This window comes from Buteo buteo, chromosome 22 (assembly GCF_964188355.1).
Source record: "Buteo buteo chromosome 22, bButBut1.hap1.1, whole genome shotgun sequence".
Taxonomy (NCBI): domain Eukaryota; kingdom Metazoa; phylum Chordata; class Aves; order Accipitriformes; family Accipitridae; genus Buteo; species Buteo buteo.
Genome location: NC_134192.1, coordinates 1,612,721 through 1,627,788, shown reverse-complemented (window position 1 = coordinate 1,627,788; position 15,068 = coordinate 1,612,721). Strand labels below are relative to the sequence as shown.

The following is a 15,068-nucleotide window of genomic DNA, read 5'->3' as shown; positions in this document are numbered from 1 at the left end:
CCTGGCAAGTGGGTCATTTCATTGCTCAGGTATGTACGGCATTCGGAGCCTCTGGTACTGCCTAGAGCAAGCTGACTCCCAAGGGTAACAGTAATATGCCAGTGTGGGTGCACAGGGCAGGAGCAGGAAGGGTTCAGCTCCAAATCTTTGACGTGATTCTCCCTCGGGCAGGAACCCAAGCTGGACGCTGCAGGGGAGGGAGCATAGGACTGAGTTGAGGGTCTCTTATTCTCTTTCCTGCCTCCCACTGATGCCTTAGCTTTAGGGTATGCCTGAGCAAGGGTTTTCTCACTGGAGCATGGGGAGGGGGGTGTTGCTGGAGGCAGCGCTGCCTTGAGCAGAGGCAGTTGGGTGAGGATGTGGCACTAAGTGAGCTTGTAGTGCCAAGACATAGCTTCCTTTAATGAGGGCAGGGACTTTTCAGGGCCTGCACATTCGATGAGGACAGACAGGATTGACAGCACAATGTGTACACACACCAGTACAGCAACCACAGCGTAGAAAACACGGTCCCAGTGCAGTGTAGCACTTCCAAGTCCAGCTGCTCTGAGCTTCTACCTTTGTAGAGGAGAGTGTATCTGTGGCACGTACCTGTATTTGGGTGGAAGCCAGCTTACCCATGCGTTGCCAGTATGGCTTGCGGAGGTGCAAAGGTTCTTTGAATTAGCTGGAAGCAGAGGTGATAGGTTTCACTGCAAAGGGCGAGGAAATCTCTTGGGTCCCATCCAGCTTTGTTAAGAGCAATGAAGTTGCAGCAAGGATGACTTTGGCCCATTGCACTCCAGTGACATAGTTCAGAGCTGTAAAACCCTCGGCTCAAGCGTGCAGGGTGTGGGGTGAGGTCAGCTTGCTCTCCTGAAGTGCGCTGTAGGCTCTGCCAGGGAAACCTGGTGGTTTTGCCAGCTCCTCTACATATGAATGAGTCTACGAGGGCTTTGCAATGAGCTTGACACATGGATAACCACATAATTAAAGGCTGTAGCTTTATAGAAGAGCATTAGCACTGGTATCTTTAACCACAAAGAGCAGAACTTGAGTCATCGAATGCCAGGGGATGAATTTCCTAGCGGATTGCTCCATCAGGTTGCTGAATTATTGGGCCTGGATCCAGTGGGATGCCGCATCAGACATGAACCAGGAGGGGAAGAAACCTGGCAAGGGGTGATTGTCTGAGCTAGAGGTCCTGTTAGCTTGGGAACCCAGACTTGTAAAAACAGCTCTACAAAACTAGAACTAACCCAAAGGTTAGGTGAGGGCTGAGTCACTTTACCAAGACAAGACAGTAATAGTATGACTGGCAGCTTCCATTTTAGGCTCACAGTCCACTGAATTAGTGGCAACTTTGCCTAGATTTCTAGGGCTATAGCCCACATTATTCTCAATTATTTAAAGATGCTGTCCTAGAATATTCTCAGTTAGTCAAAGATATTGTCCTAGGATAAAATGCAATACATCTCAGGCTGTTGAGTTTAAAGGAGACCAGAATCAGCATGTCTAAGGTGGACTGCAGATCCAACATGCCCAAAGCGTTAGGCTGACTGGAGCAGAGTTTCTGATCTCATCCCATTTCTAGTGTTAAATTCTCCTGTTTGTGACGAAAGCTTTGTACCTAAAGCTTGTGACTTCTTTATCAGGCTCTATTTCTCTCATAACTGCATCCTCTGCCTAGCTTACCCTTTGTTATCAGTGCAAATAGGTAGGAGGGAAGTGGGACAGAGGACAGTGATTCACTCCTGGGGAGCCTGGCTGAGTCAGAGACTGAAGCTTAATCACTGCAGCCTGTGACTCCTGGGCCATTCTTGCTGCTCGCTCGATTTCCTGCTCTCTTAGGTACTTGTTGAACATTGGACTTCCACCACCAGTGTGTCAAGGTCACTCTTCACAAGTTCTCGTTTTTTATTTTTTGCCACAGGCACGGTCCGAATTGGATAAGTACCTTTCAAATGAAGTGCCACCCATCCCAATGATACCAGACAAGAAGTACCGTCGGGAGAGTGCCTCAGTGGTGGATGAGTTCTTCTCCACAGAGAAGCCCACTTCTACGCCATACAGCGTGAACATCAATGTGATTCTGCCAGACACAACGCACCTGCGCACTGGACTTTACCGGCCACCCAAACCCATGACGCCGTTCCCACAGATCAAAACAGAGCCTGGCACCAGCTTCGCCCAGCCCTGCTCTTCTGCCTCCGGCTCCACGCAGACCCTGCCCGACTTCACCAGCGTCTTCAGCATGCCCCAGTCAGTGGCAGTGAACAACATCTTCATCAAGCAGGAGATGCCTTCTGAGATCCCCTTATCCACCAATCCACAGCAATCGCAGCTTTACCAGATGCCTCTTGGCAACGGAAGCGGTGACATTACCACTCTGACATCCTCCTCCAACAGCACCACAGCCATCAACAGTCTCAGTGGTGTTACCATGTCCACAGGTAACACCATGTCCAGTGTGGTCCACAGACCTGTCCAGCCAGGGGGGCCAGTTAAGCATTACCCACATGTCTCCCAGGGACAGGGAAACTTCAGCCTCTCAGGGCAGTTCTACCCTGCTCCAGGGGTGAACCTGCCCCCTTCACCCCCCAACTCACAGCCTGGCAGCCCAGAAAATCAACCTGAGCTCATCAACACCATCTCTCCCCCACCATCCTATGAAGCCACTTTTGGACTGAAGTTGGTCCAGTCGTCCCAGGTCCCCCCAGTCCCCAATGGCCTTGGGACGCTCTCCCAGGGGCACATTGTCATGCAGCCCCCCAAATACAACAGACGCAACAACCCTGAGCTGGAGAAAAGGAGAATCCATCACTGCGATTACCCAGGTATGATCATGTTTGATGTACTCGCTCAGCTTTGGGGGTTGTCTCTTCTTGAAACACTGAGGCTGGGGGCTGCCTTGGGCCTCCGCAGGAGTTTAATCTGAAATCATCTTGCCCGCGTGATGAAGGGAGCTATGGAGCTGGGTGGAGAGCCCCAGGGAAGTGGGGTTCCCACCAACACCAAGGGAATATAAGAGGTCGATCCTGCCTGTGCTAGCTGATGCCTTTTTTCTCCTTTTCCATTTCCCCTTTGCACTCTGGCAAAAGCAAGCCTGACTCTGAGAGGCAGAAAGCTCCTGCAAAGCACAGGGATGCTCCTGGAAATCTGCTGCCTTAGCTGCCTGTTTCGCTCTGGTCTTGCCTAACCCTGAGCAGCCACATGCCCTCCGCAGATGAGACCATGCTGGCTTTCTCACTGACCTTTCCTTTCCCACTCTCCCATAATAGGTGGCAAACCATCCAATAATTTCCATAAGCAGCCTTCACAGTCTTTCTCTGCAGCCCCAATTCTCTTCTTCCAAAGAGGCAATGAGCTGAATATCTCTCTGTCATATCCTTCAGTGTCTTCATGTGCTGCATCAGGATGGTGTGGAAAGGCATTTCAGGGTAGCGATCAGCCCAGAGCTGAAGCTGTTCCCTGTCTGTCACCTCATTGCATGAGCATGTCCATCTAAAGACCTGTCGTGCCTTGGCAGGAGGAGATCTTGCAGTGTTTCCTGCACTGTGCACAGAGGGCTTGTGGGACCCACAGATGCAAACTGTCATTCATGCCGCATGGGAGAGAAGCAGTCATGTTCCTAGCGAGTAACCCCAGTGACAGCAGCGTGAGGGCATGAAAATCACCAGTCCTTGTGCAGGGACACACACCTCCCACTTCCTGGGCCGAGCCCCAGCCATCGCGCTGTTGGGGATTAGCAAACAGTTCTCCCATGGCGGTGTGTGAACTGAGGAAAGTCATTTCCTAACTGCCTCCTGCAAGATTTATGTGCTCTTTCCATGGCACAAGAGTGCCTGTAGTAGGTCTGCCCAGAGGCCTGTCTAGCCCAGATCCTGTCTCCAGCAGTGCCCCGAGGAAGTATATAAGAATAGGACATGTTTAGTGAGATCTTTCTGTGCTTAACACCTTCCCGCCCTCTGGCAACTTCCAGATTAGGGACTTTCTGAGCCAGAAGCTGCACCCATGTTCTTGTGGTTAACAGCTTGTGCTGAATTTTCTACCTTCTACCTTCACGGTGGGAGACAGATTAAGGGTGCAGAGAGGGCTTCTTCTAATCCTTCACACTGAGGTTCAGCTAGAGGTGAAAGCAGTCAGGACTGGTGGCAGGTGCAGCAGGTCTTACTGACATGGTCTGCACGAGGAAGCGACAGGAGGCATGCCGAATTCACACCAGTAACCTGATGAACAGGGGAGACCTGTTTGCAAAGCCCTGATCCAAATTTCCAGGTGGCAGCCGCAGCACTTTTTCCTCTACATGGTCATGGGGAAATGAAGCTCAGCCATGCCCTGCTCTGGCTTCTCTGTGCTGCTCCCGCTGGGTTTGGAAACTGCTCTGGGTGCTCGGCTGGCTTCGTTTCTGTGTCCAGCAGGGAGGCAGTCCTTGGTCTCATGCATACTGTGTGAGGGACCACTGAGGCTTCAGAGCATCAGAAGCAAAACTGAACTCAGTCACCAACCCTCACCCCTCCTACCATGGGGAAGGGAAAGGCAGCTAGCTGCTCCTGCACCTCCCGAGCAGGACAGCATGGAGAGGTGATGTCCTGCAAGAGGCTTCTTTAGGCTGTGTGGAAACAGTGGAACGAAAAATATGACTATGTTGCTTATGCAGGTCATAAAACTTCATATTTTAATATACTTGTCAAAACACAGTGAAGCAGGGCCATAAAGGCAGCATGAGAAGCTTTTCTAAGCTTTATCTAACTGAAATGAGGGACTAGCAATGATTCATTTTGAGATGCCTGTTGAAACTTTTGACAAAGTCCTGGTGTTTCTGTTAAGAGCCCTCCTTTGATTAAACCTGTTGTTGCTGATCTGAAAAAACTTCCCACTGGCTTTATTCTGGATCCTGAAAGCCAGGTTGTGGCTCCACAGTGTACCTGGCGTTTCCTGGAACATTTTTACCATATCTGCTGGGGCTGGGACTATTACAAAATACATCTTCCGTCCAGCCTTGCAGTAGTGATATCAGTTACATCTGGAATCCAGAAAGACAAACGGCAGCACAAAGCCAGCAGCTAACGGTGGTGAATTTAATGTCTTCATCCTGCCTCGAAGACCTGGCTGAAGAAAGGGGGATTTGGAAGTCTGTGCCTGATTCTTCCCCACCCCCCTAATTCCCAGCATAATGCCCATGGGTGTCAGGGTTGTATGGCAAAAGATGGAGTGTTGTAAAGGTCTGTCTGTCTTGGAGAACAAATGCTCTTTAGTTTCTGCTGAAACAAAACGGGTATAGCCAGGCTTATTTGCATACTGTTACCCAGAGTGCTTTTCAGGCCTGCTCTGTCCCTAACCTCAAATATAAATGTTCTGGATTTGTTTGAGGAAGGGCCCCTTTCTCACAGGGAAGTTGTGTCTTTTCTGTTTTTGCAGGTTGCTCAAAAGTTTATACCAAGAGCTCACACCTGAAGGCACATCAGAGGACTCACACAGGTAAGAGCACCACATCATCAGGAAACTCTGCCAGCCTGCACTTCTTATGCTGTGCCTGGTAATGGTGGTGATAATGTAGCTGGGTAGATTACCTTAATCTGGGGTGGTTATTGGGGTAAGGAGCACAGTTAAGTCTATTGATATTAATGTCAAAAAAAGTCCAATGGTTGCACTGGTTTAGAGCGACTGTACACTGCTACGTGCACTTGCTTGCCTTCTGGAGGGATGGTCTAGAATTTAGGAGAACTCTCGGAGGCTCTCGAGTCGATGGATTGGGAGGAGGAGGTGCCCCCAAAACCTCTATTACTCTGAGCTCTTCCTTTGAGATCTCCCAAATCCTAGCCAGGTCTGATCCTGCTTAGCCTACAGAAAGATTGCCTAAAGGTATGTGCTGCATCTGTATGACCTCTGAGGAGACAAGGGCTGTCTCTTTTGTGTCAAGTGCCCCTGTGGTTCCCAAGGAGAGGAAGGAACCCCTCGTATCTCCTTGTGTACCAGCCACACAGACCACTTGCACCCAGTACTTGTCCCCTTAGCAGCTGCTAGTGGTGTATCACTGGAGCAGCCAAATAGACGTACGGAAGGGCTCTGAATACACGAACAGAAAGGCTGTGCCGTCATTCCCGAGGGCAAAGGTGCCGTGGGCTGCCCTTGCTGGTGTAAACAGGGTCACTAGCACTGAGGAGCTCCCACTGCAACCAGCTTCCCTGGGGTAAACCTAGCTCAGTGGCACTTGCTCCCACTACAACCAGCTTCCCTGGGGTAAACCTAGCTCAGTGGCACTTGTGCATTCAAGCACAGGTCTTCTCATTAAGGCATTTATTATACCTGAAACTTTATCAGATCCTCAGGTAGTCCAGGAACCATCAGTGCAATCATAAATCTCTTTTATAGAAGGGCTGATCTTTACTGAAAGCAATTAAGCTGGCCCAGAGTTCACTTTTCTTTTTTATTAACAACGAACAAAACCCATCCTGAGGCTGGGAATCAGTTCTTGCACTTGGCTCTGTTCCGTTTTCATCTTATCAGTCCTTCGAACAAGCCAGCAAAGAATTTTTCTTTGTGCATGAGGTACAATATTTTTTTGGCAGGGCCTGGGTAGGAGCGGGCTGGAGAACAACACGGAAGGGGTGGAAGAAAGGAACAGGAAGGACATTGTCCCGGCTCTGAGGGCTGGGTGGTGATAAGCATTTGTCACAACAGCAGTCTGTATTCAGGGCTATGGTAGGGCTCTCGCTTTAAAATGAAATATCTCTTTTCCCCTTCCGTTCAGAGCACAGGTCTTAGCTCTGTGCCCAGAGACGTGACCCATCTGAGACAGGCACCGTCTCTACGAGTCACAATATAGAGATGTATCCAGGCAAACCTGGGCAGTTTTTGAACCCAATAAAATGCAGTCATTTTTCCAGGTTTCCCAGTAATTGGGCTAGAAATCCAAGTGTGTTTGCCTCCTTCCACTTCACTTGCTGTAAAAGGGAAGGGCAGAGAGGCGAAGGAGGATGTGACCTGAGTAGTCAAGAAAACTGGTAGTGTGGGGTGGGTAAAAAGAAGGGAATCCAAAACAGAGCGCCATACGCAGGCAGGCTCAAGGCGTCTGCGTCTAATTTTTGAAGCCTCATTTTTTGCCTTTGTGTCCTCAGCCTCGCTGAGCACAGTGCTGGAGCTGCAACAGCAGGGCCCGTCCCAACTCCCGCCAGCTAAGTACGCTTGATGCCACTTCAGCTCCATCACTTGAAGGGTTAATAACGCCCTTTCTCTGGATTCCTCGCCTGATGGCAGCTGGGCTGAGAAGTACATGATCTCTAAGATCTTTTCTTGTGGTTTGCCCGTTGCTATGGGCTGGGCTGTATTCATCTCCTGGAGACACCATTCATTTCCTGGGTGCCATTGTGAGATTAAATATATAACCCGGTGGCTGCTCACCCGCCTCCCGGGGGCTGGGAATGCCAGTTTGGGTCCTTTGTTTGAGCTTGCCCTGCCGTGCTGTCCTGGGAGATGGAGCCAGCTTGTGGGACAATGGAAAGCATTTTGTTTCTATCCTGGAGATCAACCTGTTATTGTTTGAAACTAAAGGGCCTTGGTAGGGTTGACCCAGCCAGGTGACCTGGCTGGGACAATGTCTGTGGCTGCACAGTGCAAATCCCGCCTTTGTCTTAGCATGCTAACGCAAACCCTGAGATCCCCAGCATGCCGTAAAACATCCAGCGTGCTGCTTGTAAATTGACTCTTAAGTTCTCTATTTACCTGAGCCATAAAAATATACCTCTCTCCTCCCCATGGTGCAGAGCCTAGGGGCTTTTTGAGGAGCTGGATGTGGTCTTGGTGCCCTGTCTCCTCCAGGTTCACGTGTCTGTGCTTTCATATTATGTCCAGTGCATGCAAGACACTGTAGATCTTGCTGTGGCTGAATGTTTTCTGTTTCCTGGCCAAAACCACCGCCTGCCTAGCACACAGGCTGTGGGGAGGAACGGCCGTTTGCTGGGAAACATGTCGGAGCACGACACACATGCCTGTACATGCATGCTGCATGTGTACGTGCAGTCATGCCGCGGTGGTGCGCTCAGCAATTGGCCGATGAAATGGTAAATATTTGAGGTCGGGAAAGTCAGCACATTCCCTGAACTCTGCCTGCTTGTTCAGGCTGTTAAGAGCGAGGGCTAATATTTGAGAGCACCACACCCATGCGCGGAGAGGGCTGCAGCCAGGGTTCAGCTCTACAACCTGGGCACACAGGCAGTTGGAAGCGGGCACAGGCTTTTCCAGCCCAGTTCCCAGCTGGCTGAGAAGTTGCACAATTTAATTGATTTCAGTTCAGGAATAGGTGTGTATGGGCAGGAGGGGGGAAGAGGGCAGAGGCATTACATCACCCAGATGCTCTGAAGAAAACACAGTGTTTTGTGTACGGAGAGCTGCTGCAGGGCTGAACTTTGAGGCAAAGAGCGTTAGATGGTTTCATGCCCCCCACGCCTGTATGAGCAGCAACACCTTCCACAGGAATTTTTAGCTTTTTAGTTAAAAAAATAAAAACAAACAAAAAACTCAGAAAAATTTTTAGCCAGAAATGCTCCAAAATCCAACAGGAACTTGAACAGCACTGGAAACCAAGCCTAGAAAGCAAAGTGGGGCGGGGAGGGGGGCACATGGACAAGACCTGGTTACTGCAGCTCAACAATTTACAGTCCCTTGGTGGCTATGGACGGTAATACAGCAAGCGCACTCTGGTCATGCAAAGCACCAGCGTGGCCACGAGCCCTGTTTTGCAGCGGGGCAGCCCTGGGTGCCCTCCAGGGCCTCCCAAGGAGGACGGGCATCTCTGAGAGGATGGGTTGGGTATTCGGGAGGCCGGGCAGTTGCGTGTCCACGTAGGCTCTTGAGCGGTGGTGGGGCTGTACTGTGCCTGTGACCTGTGGCTCTTCCCCGCAGGTGAGAAGCCCTATAAATGCACATGGGAAGGCTGCGACTGGCGCTTTGCCCGCTCCGACGAGCTGACCCGGCACTATCGGAAGCACACGGGCGCCAAGCCCTTCAAGTGCGTGGCCTGTGGCCGGTGCTTCTCCCGCTCTGACCATCTGGCTCTCCACATGAAGCGGCACCAAAACTAGGAGCCGCCTACGTTCGCCACTTCTCCAAGAGCAGCTGAAACTCTTTTCTTTTCTGAGGGGGCCTCTCCTCTGCTCGTACATAGGAACAAACCCATGCTGTGATCAACCGGCAGGGCAAGGGTGGTGGGCAAGCCCCCTCTGCAAGCCCTGTCCCCAACTGTTTCTGGTTTTCAAAGAAATCTCATTAAAAAAGAGTTGTAATTACAGACTGATCTCATGACGAGGCTACCGGCAGCGCTGGGGCGATGGACCTTGGATTCCAAAGGGCTTTCTTCCAGCAAACCTGCTATTTATTTGTCACTCAGGAGCAACTGTCCTTCGTGTCTCAAGCTCTTTGGGATTTTTTTACCCCTTTCGGGGCAGTGCCTTTAGTGAGCCTGAGGAGGTTGTGACGGGTTGGTAGCCTGGCCGTGCGTGAGAGGTCTCACTTCAAACTGTTGGTGCAATCCTCTTGGACTGCCCCATGGCGTGGCCGTGGTACCTCTGATGTGCGAGAACAGGAGCCTGTGCCCAGGGCTGTTTGGGTTGACAATCCCGGTCTCTGGGGGGGCACAGACAAAATGACATACTCACCTGACGTGCCTTCAAGCAAAGGACAGCACAAAAGCAGATGACAAAACCCATCATCTGTGTCCCCTTGAGCCCACCTGTGGTTTCCTGGCAGCCAGCTCACTCGGGGCTGCGAATATCTGCCCTGCTTGGCCAGGTTTTTTGGTCGTGTCCGTAGCATTTCTGCTTCCAAAATGAATTTTGACTTCAGGTGTTTCTGGGAGGACCAGCATGGGTCTTGAAGCCACCCAGAGGACTGCAAAAAAGCCACTGATAAAGCTCTGGTTTCCCAGAACACACTGTGCCTTTCTCCAAAAAGCACTGGGCAGGCTCTACTCATGCCTTGAACATGCACACAAGGAATCAGTCATTGCCAATCACACCGGTCTTTTGCTATTGCCATTTTATCACATTCAGACAGAAAAGAAAAAAAGAAAAAAGCATCTTTGAAAAAAATTCCAATAAATCCTGCTGTTCAGATTGTAATCATGTTACCTACCTCACAGGTTCACTGCCTTGGGCTCCGTAAGGCACCTTCCCTCTTCTGTGGGGTGCCGTGACGCGTGGGGCACATCAGCCATTCTTCAAAGTCTACCGGTGGTTAAACTTAGGCAGAACAAGAACCAGGCCATGCCAGTTTAAACAGCAGCCGTGCAGGTAATAAATAAATCAGGAGCAAATAATGGGCCCAGTGTGTTCAACAGAATATTGATTTCCCCCACACCGTCCTCCTCTTTTATTCTTCCTCAAACAAATTTAGGTAACACGCAGGCTGATGCGCATCTGCAGCCTGAACTGAAAGGCCACGCCAAACTGTGGCATCTTCAGGAGGTGAAAATTTGAAGGCCACCCCTCTCTGCTATTGCCAAACCGCACATTAGCCAAAAACCGTAGCTGGGTTCCTGGTTGTCCTTTGCCTTGGATAAATAAAACTGATCACACCTGTGGTCCACGTAGCTGGTCTGGTGTGACAGGAGAGGAGGGCAGGAAGGATTTGAGGGGGGTGAGGTGTGTGTGCTGTGGTGTAGGCTTTGGGATGGATGATGTGCCCGGGGCTGGCGGTGCAGCGCTGCAGCGAACCCTTCGTGTGGCTCTTTGGCAAGAAGCCTCCTCTTTTCTCCATGCCACCAGGGAGGGTGGGAATGGAGGGGTGAAGTCAGGCCACTGAATTGCTGGGAGCCGGCTTGGGTGACTTTCCCTGACGGTGCGTGGCAAGGGCTTTCCAGACCTCAGCACTGGGGTCTTTGCCTGGCTGGAGGGTTTGATGACGGCACCCTCTTGACACCGCGTTCAACTGAGGATTGGAGAGCCTGGCTCTTAAATCAGCTTTTCCTGACCATGTGTATGTCCTCCATGTTCTTTTTCCAGCTCTTTCCTCGCTTGTCGTCAGGATCGGCAGGTGCTGGTGCAAATGGGCTCGTTTGCCATCTGCCTTGTTGGCAGTGGGGTCTGGCTCCTCTTCAGGGCAGAGAGCAGGACCTTGCCAATGCCACCGCTGTGACCTGGGCTCCTCCTTTTTCCCACCTCACCTTGGAGCTTGGGTTGAGCTATATGAGTGTGTAGGGCACGCAGTGCCATCTTCCCCCCCAAAAATGGGGGGGTAGGAATGGTGCATGGCCTTAAGCCTCCACGCAGGGGACAGTTTTACCTCTTTCTTCTGCTTTGAGATGGGTCTGGAGAGCCTCAGGGAAGGTCTCTGATGATGGAAAAACCCCTCGGAGAACGGCGGTGGTGCAGGGTGTAGGAGCGTGCGTGTCTGCCAGCACGGCGGGTTGAGCTCACGCCAAAGGAATTTCAGGGTAGCGTGGAGATGCCTCAGCCCCGCCGGTGTCTCCAGGAAGCTCAGGCTGGCTCGGTGGGGCTGGTGGGGACCCAACGCGGCCGTGCTGGGACCTGCTGGGCTCCACCCGGCTTTGCTGGCACCCGTTCAGCCCCTCAGCGGGTGAGCCCTGGCACGGCGAGCCGGCGGCACCGTGGTCCCCGCGCACCCCCCCCACGGGGAGCCAGCAGCCCCCACGGCTGTAACTGCAACCTCCACGTGGGAAGACCTTTTTTTTTGGTGTATCCTTTGTGGTTGAACCTCCTAAAGGTGTGAGCCAAACTACAGGGCACAAGGTCAGCCCAGCCGCCGCCTGTGCCATCAGGCTGGTCGTGGGGTTAGCCCTCACCCGTGGGCCTCTCAGAGGGGTCTCACTGACCCCCCTCTTTTTTTTGGAGAAGGAAACCTTTGCTCTGCCCTCCCCCACCCCTCCATTTCCATCTCTCCCTCCCCTGCTGTGCCGATGGGGCCCAAAACCTGTTCGCTGAAAAACAGTACAAAGCCAAAACAACCAACAGGCAGCTTTAAATCTTAGGGGAATTTTAAATAATTTTCCTGACGATCTTGGTTTTTTTCACTACAGAAAAAAAAAATATCTATCTGCTCATCCTCACATAGACTCTGTGTGTGTGTGTATATATATATATATATATTTTTTTTTTATTATTTGGTGGGGGTGCAGAGGAAGAAGTGTCTTAACAAAAAAACACCCCAATCCAGTACTACTTCCCAAGCAGCACCACTGGTCTGCATGCAAACGCTGACATGCAAATGTTTTACTAGTGCAAAGGCAACACTTAAAAAAAAAAAAAAAAAAGACTCTGAAGGAAAACCATAGCAAGCCTTGGCTTTTATTTCTCTATTTTTGCATGTACAGAAGTGGACAGCCTCTAACTTTGCATTTCATTGCAGCTCTCGGTGGCTGAGGGCAGCTATTCCCCAGGAGAAAGCCGGGGGAGACGGGGAGTGATGCTGACCGGAGCAAAGCCCCTCTTTTTTTGCTACGGGAGGGACGGCTCGGAGCCGAGTGACATAGCTGGGGGTGTGCGAACCCCAGCTGAATGAAGGTCCCTCCATCCCCAGTCCCCTGGGACACTTAGGTGACAGGGACATTGGAAAAGGTTTGCAAGCCCAGGAGGCTTTGCAAGCTGGGTTTGGTGCAGAACAAATGCCAGTCTGGTCGGGAGGCGGGTGCCTCATCTCTGCTGCGCGTGTATCATAGCGGGGAAAAAAAAAAAATCGCTGTAAATAGGAAAAGAGCACTGTATCGCTTTGCGGGTCTGCGTGGATTGAAAGTGATCGTTTACTGTCCGAGATGAACACAATGTGAAAAAAAAATTGGGACCTGGAAAACTTGGGTGGAAGGTTTATTTTTCCGGTGATGTTCTTATTTGTTACATAACCCCTCTCCCCCTGAAACTACCCTATGACTATTAATCTATCTCATATTTTGTAATAAAATTTTATCACGTGGAGACATGGTCTGTCTTCTGTTCCCTCTCATTGGAAATGCTCTTTTTGCCTTTACCTGCTGCTGCCTGTGCGTGTGCTGATTTTAGAGGCTTAAGAAAAGGAAAAAAAAAAGCTTTTTCGTTAGGTTGGATTAGGAAAATGGATATGCGAGCGGGGGAAGGATCCGTGCGTGTTATAAGCCTGGAGCACCAGGCAACGCTATTAGTGTTGTTACGTGGCCTAAGCTGACGCTTTGGAGGCATGGCGAGCCCTTTCTCAAACCGATGTTGCAATGCTGTGCAAAGAAAAAGGAGGGGCAGGACTTTTTTTTTTTTTAAATCCCCTCCGCCTTTTACTACGTGCTCCCAATTTTTGCCCTGTGAGGGGAAAAGGGGGCATCTGCAGGCCAAGTGGGTCAGAGGGAGCAGGAGGGCCAGGCAGAGGGGAAGAGAGAAGAGATGGGGGGGACACACACAAGGAAGTGCTGGGATGGGGACATGGTGTTCAAAATCCCCGTCTGTGTACTTTTGTGTATATATATACACACATTTGTACGTATGCAAACAGCCGGCAGGGGTTCAGCCGAGGGCTGTTGAGCTCATGCCTTTTGCTTGCATGCACCTGCACGCAGATACGCAAACACCTACAAATACACACGCATCTGTTTCTATAGGCTGAACTAAACAGTTCTTTATAAGCCGTTCCTGGCAGGATCCCATCTGCTTTCTCCAGCATCTTCCCTGTGACCGCTTCCCGCAGTCGCCTCCTGGCCTGGCTACGCTTGCAGGATCATGACTCTTATTCCATGTTAAAAACGACAACTCCCTGTTGCTTTCCAAAGGTCTTGCATTTCAGCTACTTTTTTCATGAAGAAAATTGTCTTTCCCTACTGATTTTGTTCCCTCGGCTCGAACTTGATTACGATGCTGAGATGAGTTGTTTTACATCCTTCTCCTGTGGCTTTTAGACCCTGTTGACAGTCCCCAGGGATTGCACTGTTTTACTTTCCAAGTCTTTCTCCTCTCTCGTCTGTTTCCAGATTTCTCCATCCCTTGAAAAATAACTTGGGGACTGAGATCTAATTAAGATTAAGGAGACAGGGAGAGCAGGACATCGAGCCACGCACCTTCTCTTCTTGTCACCCCCCTGCAGTTGCAAAGTTTTGCTGCAGATTGCCTGCGCAGGGAGCGCTGGGCAGTGCTGCGAGCCCGGGAAGGATCCGACCACAAGCTCTCCACGGCGTGTGTGATGCTGGGTGCCGCAGCAAAGCTGTGCAGCCCATAGGCAGGGGAGGCTGGGGGGCAGAAACCAGCACCCTGACCTGCTCCTTTGCTGCACGGCTGGAAAAGGGAGAGGAAACCTGTAGTTACTTGCTGAGTTCCAACTCCTGAACAGCCTCAGTTTTACCTTTCCAAGTTCTTCTGCCTGCAAATAATGTCAGAAGTGGCGAGGAGGATGGGGAGGCTGTCCAGGACCCCCAACCTTGTGCGTGGGGATGTCAGAGCCACCTGCGGTGCGGGGAGGGAAGTTTGGGGCTGGAAAGGAGATGGGAGTTTCTGCGGAATGAGGCGTTGGGAAGACACGGGCTGGTGGCTGGAACCTCTGGGGGCTGAGAAGAGCCTTGTGGAGATCACCATGGACCCATCACGGACTGACTGCTGGGTACAGCATGCTTCCCTTGAAGCCATCTCCTGCTCTGCAAGTGTTTGTGGAAACTTGGTTTTTGATGTATGGTCTCACGCTGGCTGGTATGGATGGAGCTGGGATACTGTTCATCTTTGCTAAATACCTTCCCATGGCAAGAGGCATCATGTACCCAAACACCTCCTTGAACCCCCCCGCCTTCCACCCAGCTTGTCCTTCGGCACGCTGCTGCGCTCAGGACTTTGCCCTGGCTGTGCAGCCAAGCTGTTCCAGGCGAGATCACCAAGATAGTGAATAACGGGGAATATCTGCCGTGACGTCAGGAAAGTCCAGAGAGTGGCTATTTTATTGCATGCGAAACTGAAGCGTCCTTCCTCGACGGAGCTGCAGCGGGAAAAACCCTGGAGAGGGTTTTAGAGGAGAGTGTGGATGGGGCTGCCATGGCTTCTTCTTCTCAGTGGTGCTGCTGTCACGTGGGATGGGGACCATCCTGTCCCAGAAAGGCTTCCCGTAGCCATGGGCCACAGCTGGAGTGGGGGAAC

General features: G+C 51.3%; 1 protein-coding gene across 2 annotated transcripts in view; it reads left to right on the top strand.

Annotated features, from left to right (window-relative positions):
* LOC142043131 (Krueppel-like factor 5) overlaps positions 1–11,410 on the top strand; it is a 28,523-nt gene extending 17,113 nt beyond the window's left edge. For both annotated transcript variants that reach the window (XM_075053921.1, XM_075053920.1), the window contains exons 3-5: positions 1,913–2,816; positions 5,401–5,460; positions 8,884–11,410. In XM_075053921.1, coding sequence (XP_074910022.1) covers positions 1,913–2,816; positions 5,401–5,460; positions 8,884–9,062 — 1,143 coding nt within the window. In that variant the 3' untranslated portion in view covers positions 9,063–11,410. The remainder of the gene's footprint in view (positions 1–1,912; positions 2,817–5,400; positions 5,461–8,883) is intronic.
* The last annotated feature ends 3,658 nt before the right edge of the window (positions 11,411–15,068 follow it).